The sequence below is a fragment of the Anas acuta genome, chromosome 7, assembly GCF_963932015.1.
Source record: "Anas acuta chromosome 7, bAnaAcu1.1, whole genome shotgun sequence".
Classification (NCBI taxonomy): Eukaryota; Metazoa; Chordata; class Aves; order Anseriformes; family Anatidae; genus Anas; species Anas acuta.
The window spans coordinates 29,640,731-29,657,355 of NC_088985.1; the positions used below are offsets into that span (position 1 = coordinate 29,640,731).

The following is a 16,625-nucleotide window of genomic DNA, read 5'->3' on the forward strand; positions in this document are numbered from 1 at the left end:
AAGACATGGAGCCATGTGGAAGTGCAGGAGAGAGTCAGCGAGTTCCTTTGATCGCAGCCTTGGAAACTTGTATCTCGATCCAAGAAACAGAAAAGGCAGAAGATAAACTGCATTAAAACCATACCAATGGTACTCTGAGGAGGGCTCACAGGATGAGGAAATTGATTCTGGAGATAGGAAACTATTTTTTTCCTGCTTGCAGTTGTAATGTGAGAAAGATTCAGGATTGAAAGAAAAGCAGCAGGATCTCAGTTGGGGGGATAGTGGCAATTTCATTTTAGAAAGATTGATTTGCACTAACTTCACAGATTTAAAATGTTTGCGAGCATTTTACATATAACTGCTTTTATTCTGAACCCCCCGATAAGGAATGGGGAGGGTAGCAGGGGCTGGACCATGAGATTGTTTGCAGGAACAAGTATGAGATGCATGTTTTTATAAATTCATGTGAATAAAAAGCTTGTGTGGGCAATTTAAGTGTTTTTCTGTTGACTAGCTAATAGCTATTCCAATACATTCATTTAGGAAAAGATTTTAATATTGTTTTTAACTAGATCAGAGAGAGCTATACAATGTTTATGAACTACTAAAATGTTAGGTAACACTGGCCATGTTTTAATTCAGTTTTTAGATATCAACTTTCTTGTTCCTTAGCTTTTTCAGAAAAGGATAATTATTTTTTTTAACATCCTTTCACAATTCATGCATTCCTATGCTGTAATATACTATATTTTAAGCTGTAGAGCACTTATGTTCTTCTGTTTCCATTTGTACTTGTGAAGTGTTACCTAGAAAAGCTTTCTATAGGTTTGGATTGGTGAATATTGATGTTATACTTCGAGTTGAAAAAATTAGATGCTTGATATACACTTGAAACCTTCTTGATAAAGTTGCTGTTCCATGGACCTGCATCTTTCATTTGTGATAGCACATGTGAATAGGGAGTACTATTTGGAAACCAGATGGGTAGTGCAGAGGAAAATAAGTAACTGCACACATCACACTTCTCTGATTGAACAGTGGTTGTTGCTCTACAGAGCGTAAATTTCCATGATGCCCAAGCATCAATTCTGTTATCTTAAAAACATTACATACGTCCTCTTTACTGTCATTAGTAGTACCTCTGATTTCAGTGGGACTGTTACGTGTGGTATGGTTAGAACATCAGAATATTCAGGATAAATGACCAGGAACTAGCATGAGTGTATGGTCTGGAAGGTACTGCCATTGTTATTTGTCTTAAAATGTGTTAACAGTTCTTATTAGCATTTTGGAACATCTAATTTTACCACCAGCATAGTGTGTGGTGGTTTTTTGTTTGTTTTTAAAAGAACACCCCAAAAACATAGCTTAGGAAAAACATGTACATATTTGTTGACCAGTATTATGCCAAAATAACAGGTGAAATGTGGAGCCAATAGCAAAATCTTGCAAAGAGAATTCTGTTTGAAGTATTGTCTTTACCAGGCAAAGATATAAAAATTGTGTTTTTAATATCCTTAGGAAGAGAATAAAAGAGCAGTAACGGGTTTCTTCAGAAATGAAAGACATTCTCTTGCTCTGTGGCTTGTTTGTTTGTTTTTCCCTGTGGCAAATGGTGAGCCGGAGTTAGGGGGATGGCAGGGTTGGTTTGTTGACTTGTTTTATGAAGCATTCCCAAAGAGGTTTTTTCATCTGTTCTTATACATCCATTTCTTTAAAAGTTTCAGAGACCCAGGAAGATGATGTTTTATGGATAGCGATGGCAGGCACGCATCAGATATGGGCACTGATGTTGGAAGGTGGAAAACTGCCAAAGGGAAGGTAAGCGGTTTTAATACAAGACACGTGAAACTGCTGTTTGTCTGGATAAACAGCCTTCAAACCCCACAGTGAGAGATAATCCAATTAATCTAAAAGTAATTTTTCTCAACCTGTACTTAGCTTGAAGCTTGCTGTTTCTCTTCAGACTTAAAAGGCTTGTGTCCTTTAAAGCCTGCCTGCTTTTACCCACGTCTGTTAGATGAAATGAAATATTCTGCTTTAGCTATAAAGCTATGACTTGGTAACGTACAGTCATATAATTCAATGGTACTTTTCATTGCATTTGCTGAATCACCTAGTGATAAATGATAAACTAAGGTGAAAAAAGTTAGCATAAAGGCATGGAATAATTTCTTGGTTTTATAATTCACGAGTGCTTTTCCCGTGATTTCTGTTCATGCATAATGTCACAAGTATTTCAGACTTGTTCTTGAATATGAGTATTATTTTCATTTAGTGATTTAAAGAAAGGAACCTGTCTTCGATTTGCTGGGAGTGGAAATGAAGAGAACAGAAACAACACCTACCCTCATAAGGCAGGCTTTGCACAACCTTCAGGTCTCTCTCTGGCTTCCGAGGAACCGTGGAACTGCCTTTTTGTAGCAGACAGTGAGAGCAGCACCGTGCGAACAATCTCTCTGAAAGATGGAGCAGTGAAGCACCTTGTAGGAGGAGAGAGAGATCCATTGGTAATCACTTCAAACTTCCCCACACTGCCCTACTAATATTCCTCAAGCCTGACCTGGAGGAACCACTGTTGGGGTGAGAGGGTAAATTAGTTTCCGTGGCCATCAGTTTCTTAACTTCACTGCTTGGAATGCAAATGTGTACCAGTCGTGGTGCTCAAGTTGTAGTGCAGAGCGTTGCTCCTCAGATACAAAAATTACTTCACCTACTTATAAAATAGCCAAACTGAAACAGTACTGTGGTGTTATTAAAGCCAGCTGCATTCATATTGATAATTTAAATGTGGTAGTTTCCATTTCCATCACTAGCATCCTTATTTCCTAGTTCTCAGTATCCTTGTTATAAAGTTGTCTTGTTTTTTGTTTTTTTTTTTTTCTCAGTGAATTTCCATTTAATTACAATCATTTAAATTCATGTCAACATTGAGTAATCAAATATTTTAATTTATTAATATTATTTTCCAGAACTTGTTTGCCTTTGGTGATGTGGATGGAGCAGGCATAAATGCGAAGCTGCAGCATCCCCTAGGAATAACATGGGACAAGAAAAGAAAACTGCTTTATGTGGCAGATTCCTATAATCATAAGGTAAGCATATATAGTAGCTTGACATACGTAAGCTTTACAATTTTTACTACGAGAGTTTATTTTCAGAGCATACAAAGATTGTACTTGGTCGAGCTGAAGAAAGAAAGGATAAGAATTCTTTTGTGAGTTCTTTTTCCTTCCTTCCTTCCTTCCTTCCCTTATGGGTCCTTCTCTTTACCGATTGTTTTGGTGTTGTATGCTGCTGTGTTGATATGACAGCCCCTTGGGGAAGGTGAATTTGTACCAACTTACATATCCAACTAAAGACCCTTTTATTATATCTTTCCAAAGAAACTGATCTGGGGCAAAACAGCTAGGAATGGTTAGTCAGGAATACTGCAGGTTTGATAAAACCAGGAAAGCAAGAGGACTTGTTCTTTCCTCAAAAAAACACTCATGTTTTGAGAAGTATTTTGGGTTACCCCCATGGAATTCAAAGATGAGACAGGTTGTTCTGTGTTATTGTTCTCAAGCTTTAATGTCTATAAGGTTCCTAACTGTATGTTGATTAAATATATTAAAAAATAAGTAGTTTGTCTTGTTTTACAGAATAAGATATTTATATAATTAAATACTTGTTAAAAGCCAAGCTGATCAGCAAGCATACTTTTATACCAAAGAGGTAGGTGCCTTAGGAGGACAACACTGAATGAAGACCAGGAAGCAAGCTGGGAGATGTCTTTTGATAAAGTATGATAACATAGCTTCCAGGACACATGCTTGTTACCTAAGATAATCAAAGTTAATGTTGGTTTCTGAAAATGCAGGATGTAAGTTAATGAAGAACTTCCACATTCTGGTAGTTTTTTCAGAGAGGTTGTTTGTTTGTTTTTGTTTTAGATTAAGGTTGTAGATCCCAAAACAAAGAACTGCGCTACCCTGGCAGGCACAGGAGAAGCAAGCAATGTTATTGGTTCCAGCTTTACACAGTCAACTTTTAATGAACCAGGAGGTTTGTGTGTTGAAGAGAATGGCCGCCTGATGTATGTTGCAGACACAAATAATCATCAGATTAAAGTGCTGGATTTGGAAACAAAAATTCTTTCCATGGCAAGTAATATTTATTAAACAGGCTGATAGTGGTGTTTCTTTGTAAATTACTATTGCAGACTTTAGTAAGTGGTAGAAAAATCATATAGCTAATAAACTTTCTGGGGACAGTAGTTATATTCACCTAATATTTTGTGATGATCTAGCAAACAAGCATTGCCTGTTAGCATGCTTGTTGATAGCCCTATTCATGGAAAAGCAACTTTTGCATGTAAAACGTTTCACATAAAAATATTCAAAACTGTGCAGAATACTGAGAATATAAAATACAACAAAGTTAACTTGCAACGGTGATCTAGAGAGAAAAGTCAACAACAGTTTATTTAACATGACTTCTGCGGGGAGAGCAGAAGAGCTGTCATCAATCTCTTATAGTTCCAAACCCAGGTTTCTAAATCCAAATTCTTCCAAATTTGACAAAAATGTTGATACAGCAATGTCTTTGTTTTACTGTTATGGTGCTGAACTCTTTGCTGAACTTTAAAATTTACATTTAAATGGTGTTTAACTTTTAATGAGTGCCATGCAGAATTTTATATATTCTTTATTTGGGGCTTTCAAGTTGTCAAATTGGAACCACTTTCAAATACAGCAGTGCTCAATTTGCTGGTAAACATGAAAGCAAAACAAATTTGTACTGTCTGTCTTATAATGATACCATGTCTTGGTGTTTTCATGTGTATGTATATGAGATAATAATCTTACTGTATTCTTTTAAGCTTCTTGCATTTAATAGTATGCAATCTTAATGTATATTTAAATTTCCATGCCATGTAATAACTTGGAGCCTTTTCTGGGAAATTTTCCTTTACTTTGCTGCATAATCTGCATGGTTAGAATCTTGGATTTTATTGCCAAAGGATACAATTACCACCCCATTGGGAGAAAATGCTTATAAACTTTATTTAAAATAAAAATGTAATGCAAATGTTAAATAATTAAGTTAAAGGATACTTGAAGTAGTGGATTTTGTAAAGTAGATATAGATTTTATGATTTTAATAGTAAATATTTTTATCCGTATCAATCAGTTTTATCTCTTACATTTAAAAGTTATTTAAGAAAAAAAAAGTTATTTTGTCATCTCCTTTGTGTTCGTGTCATTGCAGTATTATTGTGCTCCATCAGAAAGTTTCAGTACAGCAACCATATTGTCACGTGTTGGTTTTCCTTGTCCATGTCAGCCATCAAAGTGTGATTGTATTGTGAAAGTCTATTTGCTATACCAGGACAAACGAAAATTAATACTTTGCTTTCTACTGATAGTTGCCTATCCTGAATCCAGAAATGTGCGATGTTCCAGATCATCTGCCTGTGCAAAAGGACAAAACAGCAAACCTTCCAAAACTGCCTAAATCTGCACCAAACATTCAACTTCATCCACTGACCGTAGCTCCTGGCCAGACAATTCAGTTTTTATTGAAGTTGACCCTCCCTCCGGATTCAACACTGAATGAAGAAGCACCCAACGCCTGGTTTATCACAGCAGAAGGTAAAGTGCTTGTGTTGTTTTATCAGTTGAACAGAAGTAGATAAGAAACAAAGTAGATAATATCAGGATGTGTTTTCCGTGCAAGGGATCTCAGTCTGATGAACCAAAACGTCCCTCCCAGTCTGTTCCTGTACAACACTGTGATGTGGTAAATGTTGTTTAGTGTTGATACATTGAACAGCTGGAGTGGGAAGAATTAAAAATAAAAATAAATAAAAAAAAAGGAACTTGATAATTGTAGCTTCTTGCTTGAATTAATGCATGCTGCATTAATTATTTTTTTTAAAACCTCCTTTAAACAAGTTGCTGGTGAGGGCTTGCAGAGGAACTGCTCCCAAAACAGCTGAGCTTTTTCCTCCTTAGATTTTTGCTCTCACCACGCTGTCTCCGTGAAAGGCTTAGCCCAGCCCTACTGTCTGCTTCTGGAGAAAGGTTACTGTGAACCTGAAGCATATTCCAGAAAGATTCCCATTTTTCCTTCTGTCTCTTCAAAAAATTATTTGAAGTAAATTTCTAGCTAACCACTTTGAACCTACTTTGTTGTAATTCATATATATATATATTTGCACTTGAATATTTCTATAACAAGGCATGCTTTCAAATATAGGAGGAAAAGTTTGGTATGTCAAGGCAGCAGAAATAATTGACATTTATTGCAGGCCACTTTTGCTCTTCCTTTGTGGCCTTGGGCAATACTTACAGTCACTGCATGCCTTGGTTACTGTGAAATGGGAATAATATTTAATGTCTGAGCAGCGTCGAGAGGCTTAATTAATCTCTTTCAACTCTTAAGTATTTTAAAAGAACACATGGAACATGTTCATGTGGCATGTCACTGGAGTGCTTTAATTCTAGCCATCGTTGCCATCCTTACACTAGATATTGCTATGCACGAAGCATGACCAGTAGAATAAACTCTGTGAATGTGTTCCTTAAAATTCTTTTCAGTACAAAAATAGTAAGGTTATCTGAAACCCCTTCTTGCTCAGGGTGACCATTAGCAAGTGTTTGGAGACAGTGCTTTCCAGTGTTCCAGCTGTGCTCAGAAGGGAGTATCTGTCAGTGCCCTTAGAAGTACCATTTGAAATGAATGCACCCTATGGAAGCTGATATACATAATAACCCCTATTTTTTTCACATTGTGTCAAAACAGTTTTGTCTGGTTATTCAGTTACTCAGGTATGATTCATTTGCTTTAAGTCTAGTATGCTCATGCTATAGGAATAATTTATTCATCTCTGGAATCAAGGCTTCTAAAAAGTATCTTGTACCTCACCTTGTGTGCCTAAGCAAGACTGTCATTGTGAACTTGCCTTTTGTGGGTGAAGGGAGGATGCTTTTCATTCAGACTCCGAGAAATTTCTGAACATCGTAAACACATTTGCTGTCAGACTTTATGCACCCTAAAAGTAGGTGAGGCACAGAGAACTATCTATTACTTCTTAGAGGAACCAAATAAAATAAGCAATTATAGAGCAGAGGAAAGCTTTGCCAAACACCCAAAAAAAAAACAAAACCAAAAACAAACAAACAAGGAAAAAAAAAAACTAGAATATAGTTTTTTTTAGTTTTGTTTTCATGTGTTTGATGTTGAGATTTCACCGCTTGGACCTTCAATAGATTTTTAGAAGCAATGGACAAAACATTTTTATTTCAATTACTTTTGCTCATTTACTATACTGCATTGGAAAACATTCTTTTTTTTTTAAACGCTGCAGGATTCTAAAATTCTGAGTAATTGTTCTCAGCCTGAATTTACATGCCATATTGTCTTTTACAATAATAAATACATGTTAATAGTCATTACTGCTTGTAGATGCAGTTAAAATGATCTGAAGCTAAACATCTCATCTTCTGACTCATACTTTGTTGGCTAGCTTTCAAAGTGTCTATATATCCATGTGGTAGCTTAATTAAATGGGTTGTTTTTAAAAGCAATCAACAAATACTGTACAGGGCCTGCAATCTGGTTATACACTTCATGATTTAAGGCAGTTTCTTATTGTAGTTTATGCTTTTGGAGTACAAATAGACTATTTCCAGCACACTTTTTGACCTATAAAAATCTCTAAATATTGTTGAGGTGAAGATGCATGTCAGAGCTTCAAGGGTTAGTAAAACTGGAGAAGATAAGCAAATTAAACTCAACAAAACATTTCAAGCTCATAACTTCTAGAGCCAAATTTAAGGTATTTTCTTAAAAATGCCAGAAAGAGCACATCATCCATCTCATTTTAGAATAAACTACAGAGTGCAATGCAATGAAGTAGGTACATGCATTGTGCAGTTTATTTTGCAGTTCACGTACTCTTAAATATTTAAATAAATGTAAAACTCAAATTTTGTTATAATAGTCAGACTGAACATAGCTAAATTACAGCAACCTGTTTATAAAGCCAACATTTCTGTTTGGAAATATGATAAAGTACCTGTAGTTCTGTGCATTTATGGCAGACATCTTACCTAGAGTATTAGGCCTCTAATACAAACATATAACAACCAATTAACTTCAGGAGTTTTGCTTAAGTATCAGAAGAAATTTTAATATTCTCTTAAAAGTGTATAGGACAAATTACAGATTCATTGCATTTAGCTAAGGTATACTGTGGAGATATACCCACACTTCTGAAGCAAAGCTGTGGATTACCTTAAATGACTACTGAAGAAGCACTTGTAAACTATTTTTCCTTTTTTTTTTTTTTTTCCCCAAGACTGAAAAAGTCAGAGGGGAAATTTCCCGTAATGTTCTATATGGAAAAAAGGTCATATTGTCATATGAGCAAAATTAGTGTTTTCTATAGGTTTCAGACGTGGTATTAAATATCCTAATGATAAAATTTGTTGTTCTTTTGCAGATAATACATGGTTGCTTCAAGGACAGAGTCTGTCTGGAAAAATTAAGGATGTTTCCTGTCAAACTGTCATTCCCTTTCAGTTACCAAGGAGCTGTCTATCAGCTGAAGCTGTCCTGGCTATCAAAGCGTGCCTCTACTATTGCAGCAAAGATAGCAGTGCCTGTTTGATGAAAGGAATCTCATTCAGTCAGCCTTTACAGATAGCAAGTGAAAACCAAGCCAGCTTGACTCAAGTTGAACTAACATACACATTTTTAACTAACTAACCCAAAGCCAGCTAATGTGGTGCTTTATTTTGCTTTCCACTGTAGGAGAAAATATGGATAGATAACTTTTCTCCATTGGCCATTTTCCTGGAGCTTATGACAAACCTAAGAAATAATATTCTTGGTAAAATGCAGTAGAATTCCTTACAGTTTAACATGAAAATTTATAATCACAACCTGATTTCTTTTCATTACAGTAGAAACAATGATACTGTAATACTTCAGACTCCATTGCCAGTTGTGAATACATTGGACGTACGCCATTCTAAGCAATGAGCAAAAATTTTTAACGTCCTTTTGAAAGAGTTAGTATTGCCTTGTGATTACACTGTAAGAAATTCTTTGCACTATATGTACTGTTAGAATAATCAGATCATTTCAGACTAACAGTTAGAGATTCTTTTTGTGCCCTTAAATTTTAATAGAATGTCAAACCTAATAGTTTCTTTCTCCAGGCTGTAAAAGGAGCATCTTGCTTATTTCTCTGTAGTGGCACTTTTGACACATGTATTTTGAAAATACATCTTAAACTAGGTGCAGCTCTAATATTATGCAAACTGATTGTTTTGTTTAACTAGATATGACTGCCTTATATGAAGAGCACGGTTTCATGGAAAAATTTCTGTGAAAGGAAATGTTTGAGTTCCTACAAAAAAAAAAATCATGCTGATTTCTAACAAAGAATGTGCCTCTCTAATGTGTGTGTATATTTGTAAAGAAAAAGAAAATGCTGGAATCTTTCTGATATATACTGATTTACATTTTATGTAAGTGGTAGAAAATGGTTGATTATCTAAACTGCAAAAATTAAATGTCAACCATTTCAAGCAGGTGAATCACTTTCCTTTTCCACTTTTATGATTTCTTTGTAAAACCCAGTCTGAAGACTTCTGTCTTGGAAGCATACAATATTAAGAATGACGCTACACTCCTAATGTGTGATTCAAAGTCTTTTGAAGTTGCTGTTTGTCCACCCATTTGTTATGGTGGCCTCTGAATCAGAACCGTACATTTAATAATGGATGGTTGCATTTGTGTCTAGAGGTTCTGAGCTTTTGCTAGAAAACTGGTGATTCAGTCTTTGAGTGAAGTGCTTTGATTTGAAGCTGTATTCCCAAAACTCTGCCTTTGGTGGTTAAATGTTTTGTGAGTAAAATTTGATCAATTTGCCATAGGAAGTAGCAGGAGTATGGGAGGATGTGCAATTTTCTTATTGAATTGGAAGGATTTCCACAGTGCTTAAGTGTAATTGGATTAAGTCCAGTGCTCTGATTATGAGGATCAGTTCTGAGAAGGTGAACTTGTTTTAAATTTGAAGATGGTATTTTTGCATATAGTATGATGTATAGTAGTGGAAGAATTGTTATGGTGTCTTTTCTAAAGCAGTCACCATTGTTCCTGACACCTGTCAGTAAACCCCTGGTATGATTTGTTGTTGCTCATTCCTAATTGAAAACTGATTGAAATGTTGGTCATGAACTCCAGAGGCTTTTGTTTTAAGGGAACCATGTGGATTGGTGTGGTTTTTCCTTCTATTGAAATGCCAGCATATCTGTGAGTTCTCTACAGTACCAGAAATTGTAGTTATCTCACCTGTCAGCAAGGCAGGGACTGAACTATTATTTTCTTGTGTTTATTTTTTAAGCAACTTTTCTAATTCAGTGTTTCAGTTCTTTTGAGTAAACCTCTCAATCTCACATACCATTTTGAAGAAGGATAAAGCTTTGCTACTTTGTTCACAAATTGCAAATGCTGTTGAAAGGATGAAGGTAAAGAAACCGATTATAGGGCATTAATCACTTCTCACACTTTATTACAAATCTTTAAGAGTTTTTGTTGTTGTTTATTTAACTTTGGGTGGTAGCCAGGAAACCTTAGATAAGCTTCCAGCTAACTCACAATTTTTCTGTTGCTTACTGTAAAAAGAAAGCGTTAGTTTCAGAAGTTCAGAATAACAAATTAAATTCTTACAGTTATCTTGAGTATACAACTGAGCAGATAAGTTTTTTTGTTGTTGTTGTTGTCTTTTTTTCCCACTCTCATTTCCAACTAAAATTATATTTGTCTGTTTTGATTGGACAAGACCATCAAATTCTACCTTGTATTTTGGCATACAGAAAAAAGTCGCAACAGATCTGTTATCTTAATGACACTTTTTAATTAAAGTATTGCTTTAATTAATGTAGGGAAAGGCCATGTATTCCTAACTTTGTTTAACTACAGTGTATAGTGTTTAAATATGGTGTAGTAGACATATACATACATTTATATCGAAAATATAAACAAATGTTTAAGGGTCATATCCTTTTTGTTTTCAAGATTCAACTTTCTATTTACTGTGTGTAAATGCATTCAGAACCACTGCAGCTTATTGGGAAGGTGTGATAGTAGATAGTAGGAAAACTGTTGCATAAGCATCAAGCTGAAGTCTGGGATCAGACTGTAAAGGACCTTTAAAGATTTAGTTGTAGCCGTATTTTAAGTAGTGAAAACAATTTCTGCTTTACTAGCAGGGAGTAGGAAAATGTGTTTGAACCTTTTTTTTTTTCTTTCTCTTAAGTCCATGTCTTGCAGCAGTTGACTGAATCCTGTATAAACTGAGGGGTGTATACTAACCAGGGGGTTTAATGGTGAACTTGGCAGAGCTAAGTTAAGGTTTGGAGCAGATGATCTTAGAGTTCTTTTCCAACCTAAATGATTCTGTGATTCTATTTCTAGAATCTGAACTTTAGCTTTACCCTAAAAAAGAGACAGAAGGTGTGAGACCATCTCAAAAACTTGACCTGAAAAAGGTGAATGTCCTGGAATGCTTTTCCCCCTGCATCCCGTAAGTTCTAAACCATTCTATGCAATAACCCCTTCAGTTTACAAGGGAGAGCTTCTTTCCCTGACTTGTCTTAGTGGGTTTCACGCAAGGACACTGCTGTAATCATTCTCCATCTTCTGAGATGTAGCTGATTCTCAGTGTGCTCAGGTTCTTCCTGATGATGTTACTGGGGTTCTTCTGATCCTCAGTCTGTGCATTCACTATGACTGGCGTTTATCACATAGCCTAACTTTTTTTGTCCAAGGAATAGCACACACATCACTGAGTCCCTCCTTATGTTTCACTTGTGGCGTACAGACATTTGAATGTTCTATAATTAGAATAACATGCTTTTTAAAGGCTTATGATGTTTACTTTTACTCTACAAAAGGGATGCTATTTCCATTGCTTTCTCCAGGGTTTAGAAGATGCTGTTACACTAAAGCAAGAAGTGCCATAAGTGTAACCAGACAGGCAAAAACAATAGCTTGTACAAGCTACAGAAGTTTCAGTTAAGTTACCAGAAACCATCTTCAAAATACAATTCAGAAAAATGGGAAATTTTACTACTGTCTCTAAATACTGATAAATTAGATGGCTGCTATCTATTTGTATGGTAATGTAGTTTATAGTGTTTCCTGATATAAAATAAAAAAAAAAAATCAACTAAAAATTCCACTACCAGCATATTGGTATGGCTCAGCATTCCCAGATTTGTATCTTACAGTAACAGTATGTAATTCAAGGCCTTTTCAAATCATGCTTTCCCACTGACTTTAATAGGTTTTGCATCAGACCTATAAAGTCATAAATTACTGTAGCAAATCTCTAAAGAATATTGGTCATGCTTGCTTTGTATAATGGAAAGAAATTCAGAGGCATTTGCAGTTTTTAGTTCTAGTATTTGCTTTCCTGGAACAGCACTTTTTTTTTCTTTTTTTTTTTTTGGGTAAATTGTTTAGCCAGAGTAAAAGTGCATATGGCTTTCAGTATATTATATATATTCTTTATGCACTTTTTTATTCCAATGGGAAAATCTTGTAGTTAAAAGTAAAAGTATCTTTTGTGAGAGCATCAGGAAAAACTTGTTCCTTATCTCTTGCTTAGAGGAGGGAGATGATCAGAACAAAGTGACTTCCCTTCTTGTACAGGGGCATGTCCTTTTCCTCCTTTAATTATTGACTATTTACTCTAGCAAAGAGAGTTGCATTACTGACCACAGTTTCAAGTTCTCTTGAGTTTTTGATTCCTAACAAGGTTTGCTATGTACATGACAGCCTTAAATGTTTGACTTTGCAGAGTTATCAATGATATATCTAGTTTAAAATGGCTTACAGTTTAGCAGACAATAGCAAAGATTTACGTATTTTTTGAAAATTACTGTTCCTCCTTAACACTTACCTCAAAGACATATTGCAGCTAAATTTCCACAGAAGTGTGTGTTCATAAACTGTGTTGCAAGTCAAAAGTAAGTTTTCTTCACTGTATGATGTGTGAGAGGTGCTGTAACAGGTTGTGTGTGTGTGTGTGTCCTCCAGGCTGTACTTCTTCTAACAGAAGAATTTACCATACGTAGCAGTTTATTACCTACCCTTCCTGATGGTAACTGCACACTCAAATCTGCCAGCTCAGTTGTTTGTATAATCAGCTAAGATAACCAATTTAAGATAGCAAAGAGGTAGTATTTAAAATTAATTATAATCACTTTCACTAAAAAAAGTTTGTCAGGGGTTACATGAGCTTCTCTGTCTCTCATCAGGAAGATATAAGAATAGTGAGAGTTAGTTGCAGACAGTCACTGCAAAAGTGAGACCTTTTGTTTTGTATTTTAGTCGAACCATCACTTCTGGCTTCGCATTCTGCAGCAGATCATTAATTCAGAAATATTTCTAATAATATTTTACATTCTGTTGTGTTCATATAACCAAGCTTGACTGCTGTCTTCCATCAGACCCAGCTCTTCTGATAGTTTTGTAGATGTTGAACTGTTGTATGTAAAATCACTTTCTCTTGTTAAAGATTAGCTTTCATTCTTATTAAGGATTCAACACAACTATGACTTGAATTTTTGGGTTTATTTTGATTTTTGTCATAATATTGGAGGGGGTTTAGGGTGAAGAGAGGAGTTGGTCAGGTTTCTGTGTCTACTTTTTCCTCCTGTAGCTTCCCCAGGACTGAAATATGGCCAGTATCTTATTACCATAGATGGATCCAAGTAGGATAATTCCCTCCACCAGCCCCTTGCCCCTCCCCTGCTTTAGGGCTGAGGTGTAAAAAGAAAGTGCAATAGGGCTCTTCCATTCAAGGACAATGTTACCTGGCAGCTCATTCCAAATGGGTGCAAATGAGGTGAGGGTTTCAAGCTGAGTTGCACAGCACTGATCCTCAGAATGCATAGACCTAGTGTGTACTGCCATTCTGGAGTTACCTGCCTTCTAGGTCTATCCCTCTTTATGGCCTGTAAAATTTTGCTCCATACAGAAGGTGAGAATTTAGCCCTTACTCTCACTGAAAAAAATATGTAATCGATTATTTAGTGCTCTTTATTTTAAGATAACCTGCTAATAGTTACTGAAATCCAGGACCTGTCTAAACCCTTCCGTATAGTTCTAGGTAACATTAAAGTAAGATTATGTCCTCAAGTCAACTTCATCAAACTCTACAACGATGCAGCTACCATCATTTTTTATTTTTATTTTTTACCTTTATCTCTGGCCCTATTCAATGAAGTTCTGAATTTGTTTCTAGATCTCCTAAAGCATCTCAAACTTGAGTAGCTTATGCATGGACTTTCTTGGCTCTTAGTTTCAGGAAACTGCAGATTAAATACTTAAGAATATTAGGTGATTTGAAAGATACCCCAGCTTGCTATCTTGTTGAAGATTGTGCTTAATTATTATCACAGGGTAACGTACTTTTGATACAGCTGAAAGACTAAAACCTTGGATTTACGTTGAGTGTTTGTGCAGCTATAGTTACATGTTGTTTAGTGTACTGCCTTGTTGGTCCAATGCTTTCAAAGCATACGAGAGGACTTTTTGTCCAACTGCAGGATCTAGGGATAAGAAAAAGAATTACAAGTGTTTTTCAAGCCTTGCTTAGTTCCTTTATAACGTTGATAATTTTGAGTTAAAGAAATCGCACTTGTAGAAATCTATTTATAAGTCTACCTTAACTTAATGCTCTGTACTTAACATGCCTCAGAAGAGCAATATTCCACAATATATTTTTCCCTTCTTGATGGAGTATTTAGAAACTCAACCCATCTGGACATTGTCAGACTTCATAGTAAGTGAGATAACTACTCCCAATTTGGTTTTATGTTTAAAATAAATAAATAAGAGCTAGTTCTTCAAGCTTTTGGTGAAGCTGAAATACCTGGTTTTGAACCATCCATTCAAGAAATGTGTGCTGAGAGTTGGCTATTTCAGATAACTTCCAGGTTTTAAAATTTTGGAATTGAGAGTTAGAGTGGTGGAACATAGCCAACACGGGTTCATGAGGGGAAAGTCCTGCTTAACTAATTTAATTTCCTTTTATAGCAAGGTTACTCATCTAGTTGACCAATGGAAGCCAGTAGGTGTAATTTTGGGGGGATTTTAGCAAAGCTTACAGTATTGTTTCTCTCCAATGTCCAGCATACAGCTTGGCAAGTACACAACACGATGTGTGAACAATTAGCTGAGAGATCGGGCCCAAAGGGTTATAGTAAGTGGAACTACAGTAAATGGCTGGTGGCCTGTCACTAGTTGGGCTTCCTAGGGTGCAATTTTAGGACAGGTTCTCTTGATTTTTTTAAATGATCTGGATGCGGGACTCAAATGCATACTAAGTTTTCAGGTGAGGAGGAGTTGTTGATTCCCTCAAGGGAAGAGAGACCTGCAAGGAGAGAGCTCACAACAAATTAAAGGTCTGGGCAATCACTGAGTGAAGTTCGACAGGAGCAAGTGCTGGATTCTGCAGCTGGGAAGGGGCAATCCTGGGTATACAAACAGACTGGGGAATGAGAGGCTGGAGAGCAGCCCTGCAGAAAGGGATCTGGAGGTTCTGGTTGATGGCAAGCTGAATATGAGTCAATAGGAGTGTGCCCTGGCAGCCCAAAGAGCCAGCTGGGCATCAAGCACCACGCTGCTAGCTGGTCAAGGGCAGGGATTGTCTCCTGCTGCTCTGCACTGGTGCAGCCTCGCCTCAAGAACTCTGCATTTTGGGGCACAGCAGTGTAAAAGGGACATAGAACTGTTAGAGAGTGCCCAAAGGAGGTTTACAGAGATGGTGAAGGGCCTAGAGGGCAAGACGTGTGAGGAGCAGCTGAGGTCCCTGGGTTTGCTCAGCCCAGAGCAGGCTGAGGGGAGGCCTCATGGCGGCCTGCAGCTCCCTCACGAGGGGACAGGTGCTGAGCTCTGCTCTCTGGGGACAGCCTGCCGGAGTTCAAGAAGCATTTGGGCAAGCTCTCAGACATTGGGTTTGATTTTGTGGTAGTCCTGTGTGGAGCCAGGAGTTGGACTCAATGATCCTTGTGGGTCCCTTCCAACCTGGGATGTTCTATGATTCCGTAACAGAAATGCTAAATGTTTTATATCTTCAGTATTTAACTTCAAAAATATCCAGTCTTGCTTTTAAAAGAAAATTAGTGCACTTAAAGCTTTCTCTTATGTAAATCATTGTACTGTTAAATTAAGATGGATTTGTGTGATTGTATATAGATATTAATAAGGAAAAATAAGGTAATTGAAAAACTGCAACTAGGTGAAATTCAGGCTCTCCAAGGTTACCAGCAGGTATCTTTAGTAGTTCAGTCCAATGCGACAAATTCTGCATTTTCATTACATCATGATGACTGAAGGAAGAAATCAGTGCCTTGAATAAAAATACTTGAAAGTGTGTCTTTGTAGAAAAGCTGGAGTGTTGATTGAAATAAGGTATTTATTTGACCTTCATGATTTGTGAGTTTTGTGTTTTTTAAAATTCTGTACTAATTCAGAAGCTGTAAAGTTTTTTTCACTGTTATGTTGTAGAATTAAGTTGAAATTAAAGTGCTTTTTATTCAAGCTACTCTTCCTGTGAAGTACTTTTACTTTCA

The 16,625-nt window shown here is 36.4% G+C and overlaps 1 protein-coding gene across 1 annotated transcript in view; it reads left to right on the plus strand.

Moving 5' to 3' along the window:
- NHLRC2 (NHL repeat containing 2) overlaps positions 1 to 16,597 on the plus strand; it is a 37,813-nt gene extending 21,216 nt beyond the window's left edge. Inside the window, exons 6-11 of the mRNA XM_068688627.1 lie at positions 1,704 to 1,803; positions 2,261 to 2,492; positions 2,955 to 3,077; positions 3,918 to 4,127; positions 5,393 to 5,618; positions 8,474 to 16,597. Coding sequence (XP_068544728.1) covers positions 1,704 to 1,803; positions 2,261 to 2,492; positions 2,955 to 3,077; positions 3,918 to 4,127; positions 5,393 to 5,618; positions 8,474 to 8,739 — 1,157 coding nt within the window. The 3' untranslated portion in view covers positions 8,740 to 16,597. The remainder of the gene's footprint in view (positions 1 to 1,703; positions 1,804 to 2,260; positions 2,493 to 2,954; positions 3,078 to 3,917; positions 4,128 to 5,392; positions 5,619 to 8,473) is intronic.
- Positions 16,598 to 16,625: the final 28 nt, after the last annotated feature.